The 11,093-nt window shown below is 40.7% G+C and overlaps 1 protein-coding gene across 1 annotated transcript; it reads left to right on the forward strand.

Moving 5' to 3' along the window:
• The first annotated feature begins 574 nt into the window (after positions 1-574).
• Positions 575-4,726, forward strand: LOC117460240 (uncharacterized). The gene is made up of 6 exons (XM_034101522.2): positions 575-660; positions 1,293-1,428; positions 3,114-3,343; positions 3,541-3,688; positions 4,137-4,259; positions 4,347-4,726. The coding sequence occupies exons 2-6, from the start codon at positions 1,332-1,334 to the stop codon at positions 4,394-4,396; spliced, it is 648 nt and encodes a 215-aa protein (XP_033957413.1). The 5' UTR covers positions 575-660; positions 1,293-1,331; the 3' UTR covers positions 4,397-4,726.
• The last annotated feature ends 6,367 nt before the right edge of the window (positions 4,727-11,093 follow it).

The raw sequence follows: 11,093 nt of genomic DNA on the forward strand, positions 1-11,093 counted from the left end.
CATATCCAGGTTAGGTTGAACCAGCTTCGTAGTATAGGCCCCAGGTCGTCCTCCTTGTCCTTCAGCCAGAGGGAACTTATTTGAATGTAAAATTGTGTTACCTAAGTATTTCAAGTTCATTCTCAATAAACAAGTGTGTGTGTGTGTGTGTGTGTGTGTGTGTGTGTGTGTGTGTGTGTGTGTGTGTGTGTGTGTGTGTGTGTGTGTGTGTGTGTGTGTGTGTGTGTGTGTGTGTGTGTGTGTGTGTGTGTGTGTGTGTGTGTGTGTGTGTGTGTGTGTGTGTGTGTGTGTGTGTGTGTGTGTGTGTGTGGGGGGGGGGGGGGGAGAGAGAGTTTGACATTACTAGCAGCTATTATTGGCTCAGGCCTGCCCAACCTGTTTGTTTAAAATAAATCCTTCCTGTAAATCAGGATGATTTCAACATTCCTCCAGTTGCGTTGTGCCTCTCAACTTACCTTCTGGTGAGAGCGAGAGGATGGCGTGACACGTGGATAGATGAAAAGAGAGTCAGCATTACGTTGCGACATTGACAGTCTTTTGAGACTGCATGTGTGAGAATAACAGCTGAGAGAAGGTTGTTGTCTTTTAAGTAGCTAAGTTGTATTGTTGAAAAAGGAAACTGCCTGCAGATCTTCTGGGGAATTTCCAGTTCATTTTCAGGTTAGTGGTGATGTTTTCCTCGACTTCCATTGCATTTTAAATACATGTGTTTTTTCGTTTACTTTTTTTCCCATACTTACAAAACCTTGCTAGATTTAGGGGTTGAAAAATTCATGTTCATGGATAAAATATAGATGAGCCTTTTTTTAAATGCATTTGAAAGCAAATAACATTGCATGACAAAAGCTCAGTAAAGTTCAAGTCAACATCACTTATTTACAATTCATAAGGACAAGGCCTTGGATGAGTAGAATCATTCTAAAAGTGATACAATTATGAATGTAAAATCTGATAATTTCAGCCCATTCTTATTCAATCTATGGTGTGAAATATAATCTTTGATTTAAATACATGTATATAGATGACAAAAGTTATTTTTAAATAAATGTAATGGGTCATACATTCTGGCCCGTATCATAAAATGCTATTAACATTGCATCTGTATCTAAAACCTTTTTTTTATATTACCCGAGGGCAAAGAACTAGTCAAATGGTTATTTGCTCTCAGGTAATAGTAAAGTTCCGCTTTAATTTACACCACATTTAATCTGAATAAAAGCATGGGAGTCTTGACTGTTGTATTCCTTTATTGTTGAATGAAACGTTAAGTTCAATTGTTTATAATGTTGCAGATTAACCTATGAAATAAGAGAACCTGAGTGGAGAAAAGAATGGAGAAGACGAAAGTAGAGATGAGGAAGAGGAGGAAGGTTTTTAATATCTGCCTGCTGCTGCTGGCTCTGCTCCATATCACCGCACCCTCCTCAGGTAACTAACTGCTTCAGTGATTAGAAAATACAAGTGTGTTTATATCAAACATCAGGTTTCCAGGTCGTACTTGCATGAACACTGTAAACTGAATGCATGCATTGACGTCACTCCGGCCCTGGTTAATGTTTTGGAGCCTCTAAGGAAATACTGGAGGATATTTGTAAAACAAATCTTTCTCCATGTCAAGAAAATCCTCCGGGGATACACGGCTTCCTGGTCATTAGAATATACAAATTGTAAGGGACTGAGAGGCAGAGTAGTGGGAGACACCTACATTCCCAATAGGTGGCTCCACCCGCTGCCAATTAACAGTATTGGGAGCAGATGGGGAGACCTCACACCTGGTGCTAATCACTCCCTCAAGGGAGACAAAAGCACCGAGAGTTGCTCAGTTGTGTGTGGCACATGGAGGGAGCAGGAGACTCCCAGACTGAGGAAACAGTTTGTAAGCTGGCAAGTTGGTTAGCGGCCTGGCTACGTTAGCCTTTCTATCGTAAAAGGTATTTTTTAGTTGAACAGCAATAAAGCCTCTTTTTTGATTTGAACACTGCCTCTGTCGTGACTGCTTCACTACCACTTTTACCTTTATCTGCCCAGGCCTGTTACAACATGTTTATCAGGGCAGCGGATGTACTTTGGCATCATCATCTCAGATGCAGCATCCACTTCCTGTCAACAAACCACAACAATGATGGGTGGATTTTTGCTAATAACAACAACTCAACCTAAAATTCGTATCTGAGCGAAGATGTGTGCAGTGTGTTGTGAAAGATCAGACTCCATGAAGTGTGATCAGTTGGGCCATTGTTACACATTTTTTTACTTTTCATTTGGAGATAAGACAAAGTGTGTGTGTTTGTGTGTGTGGCCTAGCATTACTATACTCTGTGTACACAGTCACGTGTGGGGACTCGCCTCCATTATGGGGAGAAAATGGAGGTCCCCATGAAGGGAATCATTAATTTTATGGTGAAGACTTGGTTAGGTTAAGGGTAAGAGTTAGGGTTTGGCATGTGTTGGTTAAGGTTAGGATAAGTCTCCAGGAAATGCATGTAAGTCAATGTAATGTCCCCTGAAGTTGTGTGTGTGTGTGTGTGTGTGTGTGTGTGTGTGTGTGTGTGTGTGTGTGTGTGTGTGTGTGTGTGTGTGTGTGTGTGTGTGTGTGTGTGTGTGTGTGTGTGTGTGTGTGTGTGACTCTGTTGATAACTATTTATCTCATTGCTTGAGTAGATTGTGCTGTGTTGGTCTAATGGTTGTCCGGCATGTATCCATTGGGTTAGGGTTAGGGTTAGGGTTAGGCCCATCACCATTGTCCAAAAACAACAAAGTATATCGATCAACAAAGATAACAAAGATCTGGAGCATGTTCATATTAATTACCTGATATGTTGTGATCCACTTAAGTTAGGCAGGAGACAAGATAAATAAATCAAGTTTTTGTTTGTCTTCCCAGCCATCATAAGGGCAGTTATTGAACTCTTATCTGTTTGTGAGTTTTGAGAGCACTTTTCTAGGTAAGAGTGTTTGGTTACTGAACTGGTTTAACACGTTGTTGATGACATACAAAACTGTGGATGAAGTTAGAATATAGTAGTCCAAACTAATTGTACTTTAATGCTGACTGCACTTTTTGTACTTTCCTCATTGTCATACCCATTTTCAACTCTAAATAACTGTTTCAGCTGAAAACTCCACCCCCAAATTCCCCACCACCACCACCACTTCAGCACCGAACCCAGCAGCTCTCAGATACCTCACACACCCAGCGGACCTCACCGTGGCTGTGGGAGATCCTGCAGTGTTTAGCTGTGGAGTTCCCAGAGCTTCTCCGACCTTCACCTTCACCTTCTACGGGAGTCACGGCAACTACAGCCTCACATGCCCCTCTGGCCACGTAGAATATATCCCCCAGGTGAGGCCTCATCTAATGCTTCCTCCTATCCTCACTTTCTTCTCCACTTCTTCCCCTCAGTAGCACCATCATACTGCCACTGTAAGAAGCAACATAAGGGTTCACTCAACAGTCTATTTCGCCGTTCACATCGTTTTGTATCTCAATTCTTTCTTCCCTGAACTTCTCTCCACCCTCCTCCCTGTCTCTCTCATCAGGCTCTGTATGGAAGTTGTGGTTCGAAGAAAGGCGAGTCATTGGCTGTGTGGACGCTCAAGGGAACCTCTTACTCAGACAACGGCACAAGAGTTGTGTGTCAGCAGCCAAACGATCCTGCTGCACCTGCTGCTGTCCTGCAAGTTTATGGTGAAGATACTACTATTGCAATTTGATATCTATATTATTTCAGCAGGTTTATCATAAAAGAAGGTCCGAGGCACTCTTCTGGCAAACACAGTTCAAACACCTTCAATCAGATAGCTAGGTGAATTTCTAAACACAAAGACAACGAGAGAGAGCCGGTTCACAATCTCTTGTGTCCATGTTGTTGTTGGAAATTATTTATTGTTCATGTATGGAAAAAATACAAAAAGTAACAATTATTATTGAGGCTTTCCGATATGCTCTCAACTTGCAAGCAATCCAGAAAGGTTATGTTAATATTTTTAGAAATGCATCATGGAATAGTTTTTCCGAATGGACATTTCTTCATTTTTAAGCTTAAAGTTTCTTACTTTTAATAATGTCTGCACAAGTTGCTCTGTGCATTTAGTCTTTCTCCACCAAATCAATCTGTGATCAATTCACTCTATAGATGACGGTCGCAGCTACTTCATTCTCATTGGCTGTGTCATTGGGGGCTTCTTCGGCATCCTGTTGGTGTTTGGTTTGTTGTACCTCATGCTGCGGAGATCTGAGACCCTCCAGACGTGGTTCAGTAAGTACACTGCCCAAAGTCACTGCTGAATGCATTGATTGCAAACTGCTAATTATTTAGTAATCTGTGATGTCTTTGTGCTTTCAGGGGGAAGTCAACCAGAAGATGATATGAACACAATAGTAACAAAGGAATAGATGAAGCCATTGCTTTTTCATGTACAGCAAAGGGACATTTTTCCTAACCTTTAAGCAATCTAAGTGTAGTGAACGCAGTGGCGAACCGTCAAGTGTTCCAGGGTATTCAGAGAATACCCTGGAACACTCAGATAGAACAAACAAAAAATCGATTTAATTATATAAATAAAATGTATATAAAATGAATAAATGAGCATCGTATCTGTGTTGTTGATCTGTAATATTACAGTGTTAAGTTGATTTGTTTGTCCTTCTCGGACCATGCACTACGCCAGGGGCGGCGGGTGCTGTAGGCTAGGGAAGGCTAAGCCTTCCCAAATATTTGTGTAACTGCATCCTGGTAAAATAAAAATATAATGTCTAATGTGTGTGTCTTTGACATTAGCGCTATGCAGCCACCCTGTACTACTACGAAGCCAGTTCAACAGACCCTGGATATGTTTGAGTTATCTTAACTAACCCTAACAAACGAGATCTCGCTAAGCGGTCCTACGACGCTGGATATCAACTCGGTAAATCAAGCCACGGTTTCTCTCTCCAGCTGAGAACGCGTTCACGTGAAAGGGGCGGGGTTAGCTAGATTTGACCAATCACAAACAGGGACAAGTGTACTGACAGCGCAGCGTCATACTTCATTAATGAAAAGTAAACTAATATTAGACAAAATTAATGAACTTTAAACATCCATGATGACTTAAACATATAATCCAGGATACAAGCCACATAGTTGCACCTGCAAGGAGAATACAGAACAACTCCTTAAAGGAATGGTCCACTCATTAGATAATTAATCAAAACTTCAGTATTTAGTGAAACGTTATGTTTAAACCATACCCTGAAGAAATCAGTGATATTCCCCGGTAAATAATGATTTTATAGCTCTTTTTTATCAAGACCTGTATATTCCGTCTGGCCGCCGCCATGTTTGCCATTTTCAGTAGTCACGTGATGGTCGTGACGTCATCCATGCGTTCACTTTGTCAACACACGGAAACATGGCGGAGTATTTCAGTTCGGACTCGTCAGCAGAGGAACAAGTTTTGACCAATGTGAAGAGATTGGATGGGGGAATTCAGCCATACATATCAGTATGACAATACGACACCCTCTATCCTTAGACCCTCACATCGTACAAGGAAAAACTTCCGAAGAAAACCCACAGTTTAAAGGGAACATGGGAGAAACCTCAGGGAGAGCAGCAGAGGAGGGATCCCTCTCCCAGGACGGACAGACGTGCAATAGATGCCGTGTGTAAATTGAAAAGATAATACATTTGCAACATAGGTAGTCCAAATGTTTGGAAATGCATGTGTGTATAATGGGAAGATGATATAAGATACTATATGTATGCATGTAGTACCACCCTTGCTAGCGATTCCCTCTCTAGTTTAGCATACTCAGCTTCGTTGTCCCTGGCCATAGAATCACGATTTTATGGGGCCGGAAAAAACTGGGGTAAAATACACACTAGCCGGTACTACGCTATATGGAAAGGCCACCAAAAACTGTCCTGGCCTGGACGCTAAAGGACGTTAAAACGGGGCTAGCCGCTGCAATGGAAATGCGCTATAACATACCTTATTCTTACTCCGAGCACTACTTCTGCTCCTCCGTCGCTTCACACTTGCAGAGGGCGATTTCTCTACTGGCCGAACTGGTGTCCTGGTCGGTGATGACACCAGAAAGACCGATGGTACTGCATCTCCATTAAGTAATGGTTGTTCCATAAATCCCATGTTATGTTTTATCATACTCTCAGAGTAGTCGTCCGGAAATGTGAAATGTTCGCTGCATACATGAGCCTGTGAATCTCTCGGTTCGGGCCGGCCACATTTCGCTAGCCACTGCCTCCGAATGTACTTCTTACGCTTACCTTTTGGCAACAGATGGAACCGAGCATTCCGTGGATTGTTCCTATCCGAATTGTGGCAATATTTCGCGATACAGTGAGGCATATTTGAAGAGAGAAACTACAGTAAATAACATGGAGATCAACGTGTCTTCGAAAACCAAACGCATGGTTTACGTCACGTCCGGAAAATGGCGGCGCCCACAGTGTTGATGTTATTTCGGTATATAATCAGTTTAAAATCACTGATAATGTCATCGGATTAAAAAAAAAAATAGAGAGACTGGCAGAGACTGGTCTGTTTTATCGGATGATAATTATTTAAAAATGAGTGTCATGAGCATACCATTCCTTTAACAAATAAACTACCGAGTGTTTGAAAGCGTACAACAGTTTTATGATACTGCCCCATCTAAGACACGAGGGGATCTGACTTTATTACATTTGAGTTGAGTGTTTCGTCAACTTAATGTGTTGCTTAAAATAATACGTCTGCATACAGTATATGACAATGTAACTAAGTGTTGCACGGCCAGATACGGCTCGAGAAGCTGACTCAGATAAGGAAATATTGTGATATCGATGTGAGATCGATGATCTGATTGATGATGTGATGTCAGTGTGATATGAATGATAAGTGCGACACGTCGGCGTCTTCTCTGCATACGGCAGTTCAAACTGAATGTCCTTTTTCCTGTAATATGACTAGATTTAAACTCCGCACACTGAGCTCTGATCTGATCTGATCTGACTGAGTTGATCTCTTTTCTATAGATGCCGGAGGCGGGCAGCGTAAGATGAAAAAAAAGTAATTTAGCCTTCCCAAACCTGAGCCTCACGTGCCGCCTATGCACTACGCATTTCAGTGGTTTTGTGTTAGAAAAGAAAGCAACCAATCAGATCTCATTCTGTGTATGGGTAGAATATCCTTCAACCAAGGTATTCTACATCCTTGATAGAATGCCCTGGCCGTTGCACTGAATGAGAGGGTACGTTTGGACTGACAGTTTGATCAACCAATCATATATTGATTTGTAGCCAATGGGCGTATTCTTTCAGAGTTTCCCTCGGTTCCAGGGTATTCTAGAAGGCCCGCTAGTTAACTGCAGCGCCATATAGATAGTTATATGGCTCTGGTTAACTGGCTCGAGACAGAGGGTCTAGATGAGTGCGACGAAGCAATTAATGCCGTTTTATTGTTTTTAACGTTGAAATGACAAGTGCAACAGGTGAAGATGAAGTTGTTGCGGAATTGTTGTGAGTACCCTTTTCAAGACGACAATTCAGTGAAAAGACGGACATTATAATGCCGCGGAGGGGGGGGGGGGGGGGGCGGCGGGGGCGGGGGGTGGGTGTGTCTACAGAAGGTCCAGTTGTGATAGACACGGTTCGCCACTGAGTGAACGCATGAATTATCCCAGGTCTGGAGATGATGGTGACATTTTGAATCTAGTTTTTCCCCTGATAACTTCACTTTCTTGTTATGTCCTCTTAAATTGGGCCTTGCATGCATTATACACAAGCACTTGAAACACATACTTTTTTTTAAATAGTTATGCCAGATCACTTTCCACTTGGTGCAAGGCAGGGTTGCCAACTTTGGGTACCTGGCTGGAGTGAGATTTTGATATCATGGGTTTAATTATATGCGCACAAAATGACTGCTATCGTGTCAGCAGCGGGACCTTAGCATATATATAGGATATATATACAATATATACAAATACACAAAATTGGACACAGACTATAAAGGGCACAAAGTTTCATTCACTAATGAAAGTCAAACACATGTTTGTTTCCACTGTTTTATTGTGTGCCTGTCGCGATAAGCAATTAATTGACTTATCGTACGATAAATAAAAATGAACTCGATACATTCCCATTTACATGATGATGTGACTAGCAGTTTGAAAGGATGTACTTCAATTATTATTATATATTATCATTATGTCAGTGGTCTAATATGCTCATACAACGGTGCCGACAATATTATTGTTTATAGCAATAATTTCCTGGAAAATGTATCCAACCAAATTAATTATTGTGAGAGGCCTATAAATGAAACACACACACACAAACAAATCTACACAGACTTACTCCAAACTGCCAAATATATTAATTAACACACTCTATTTTGGCCTAGTAGAACAATAAGCAGCAGACTTTTACTTTTTTATCATTTCTACTGGATCTTAGATCTGCGCATGCGCAATACGGGTCGGCAGTTGCCAGAGAGTATTAGTGTTGGGTAATCTATGGTAGGGCTAACCCATACAGCGGTGGGGTGAAGTCAGTATTTGCAATGTAATTACATACACGCTCCCCCTTGACAGTGAAACGCCACGCGTGAGGTTTAGATTATTTCCCTGTCTCAATCCAAATTGAACTGTATGAAATATAAAGGCACATTTGTCTTTTAGTAAATAAAAAGGGCGACCTGGAGCCAATCCTGCAATTTACCCACAGGTGAAAGAGTTGACATGCTGAAAGCCCAACCCCTGTAGGGGGGTCTGGGGGGATTCTCCCCCAGGAGATTTTTTGAAATACTAACATAAAATAAACATTCTGGTACTCTAGAAAAAATAAATACATCTATTACTACACGACATATTTAAACAAATGAATGCCATTTTAGTTTTGTGTTACTTTGTTCTGAAAACTGAACCTGCTGCTCCTCAGAGAGAAGAGGGAAGAAGCTGTGTTAATTACTTTACATTGTGGATAAGGGTTGATAGCCCCCATTGTTCTGTGTGTCAACATGAAAGACAGCCCACACACCTATCAATCATCAAACGTATTTCATTACGTGTTGATTTCTATCAACACGTAATGTTGTATCGATGTACTACAGTAAAAGTATTCTCCGTCGGGACTTCCTGTAACAACACCACGCCGTTATCTTGATTCTGATTGGCCAGAAGACATTATCAAAGATGTTCTATTAAGAAGATGATCACTACCTGACAAAAGTTTTCAAAACCGTTTTCGGTATTCTTGTTTTTGGCGTGAGAATAGTTTGGGCAGAGTGAGAGCGTGAGATTGAGAGTGAAAGCGTGTGTCACACGCCAGATGCGTGAGAGTTGGCAACCCTGTTAAGGTCTGCGCACTGCCTTTACAATACCTACCGTTTACATCATATTAAAACATTTTGTATTGTGTCTAAAGAATCAATCAATCAATGTTTATTTATATAGCCCAATATCACAAATGTTACATTTGTCTCAGTGGTCTTCACAGTGTGTACAGAATATCAGTATGACAATACGACACCCTCTGTCCTTAGACCCTCACATCGTACAAGGAAAAACCCACAGTTTAAAGGGGAAAATGGGAGAAACCTCAGGGAGAGCAACAGAGGAGGGATCCCTCTGAAGAATGTGTGTGTAGAGTGAATAGTCAAACTGTAGATATGTGATGAGCAGTCTTTTCTCCATGAATATTTTTATTACACATTATTGTTGGATACAATCCACATTAATAAACAAAGTAATCTTATCTTTCAATTTATCTTCCACTGATAAAATAGGCAGAATAATGAAATATTAAGTGTCAAAATAAGAAACATGAAATATTAAGTGTCTCTGCATGTTAAGCAGCTTTATGCAGCAGTTAGGTTTCACAGACACCTTTTGAAAGTGTTGATTATACGTTGAGTGATTGTCTGTAGGCAGGCAAGGTAAAATAAGGAACAGAGGCATAGATGCTCTTTGTGCTGGTACACATTCTTTACAGCTCTATTCCAACAAAATATGAAATGTACAATTCTTACAGATGAGGGTCCCAGGCTGTCCAGGTTAGTCAGCTGCTCTTTCACATACTGTCCGCTTGAGGGAAGCACTCACTTTACAGATAACAGAGAGAAATAAAACAACTGATATTCATACCAAACACAAAAAACACAATGTTCTGTTGTTGTCAGAACTTGTTGCACTTTAGTTTGTCAAATTATTCAATAAAACTGATTTGGGATTTAGTAAGTTAATACAACTGGCTGTGACGATGAGTGTTTTCATATATTTGAATACGGAAGTCTTCACGCTTTGTTGTTATTGTCTTTGCATAAAGTTGATGTTTGTGTCCTCTACTCTGCCTTTCATGTCTTCTGAAGTATTTATGATGACATCACTGAAATATTATTTTGTTCTATGCTTATTCTCATCTTCTTGTTGCCTATTGACCCTGTGCTACAGCTGTGATTCAGCTAAAGTATACTAAAGTATTTTGGGTTGCAGTTGCATACACATGGTGAACGCTGTGAATTCAAACTACAGTGTATTGGCAGGTTAAAAAAGACACAAGCGTATGGGTTAAAATATTGCATATTGTTACGTAATATGTTACTTTATTAAGTTAAGTAGTAAACATTTATAATTCAATAGACTTTTGGTTTCACACAAGACACAAACAAGTCTAAGTTTATTATTGTTACTACTTTTTTTTCATCTTTAGTACCAAGGTTCAAGGTTCTTTATTTGTCATACGAGCATAGCTAAAGAGTAGTTATGTCGATAAAAATGTTAGGTCACAGGCTTCTCCAACAGTGCAACACAATAATGCAGATAAACAGTACCGAGCAGTCCTTCTTGTTATCACCAGAACTGTGCTGCTTCAAGAGGATTTTAGACTGTTGCTGTTTTAACAATTTTGCATGGGCACATGTTTAGTAGACTATAACTGTAATGTGAAACACCATGTGGCAGAGAAGCCAAACAGAGTGACAGATGAAGCAGTGATGTTATTGTGACCGCATGATCATCACTGTAATATGTTTTGCTGCCCTCTGGTGGTGAACTCCTTACATGTCAGGAACCAGACCCTAACAGTCTTTTGGTGTTGCTTTTATGCAGT

This window comes from Pseudochaenichthys georgianus, chromosome 16 (genome assembly GCF_902827115.2).
Source record: "Pseudochaenichthys georgianus chromosome 16, fPseGeo1.2, whole genome shotgun sequence".
In the NCBI taxonomy this organism is placed as follows: Eukaryota; Metazoa; Chordata; class Actinopteri; order Perciformes; family Channichthyidae; genus Pseudochaenichthys; species Pseudochaenichthys georgianus.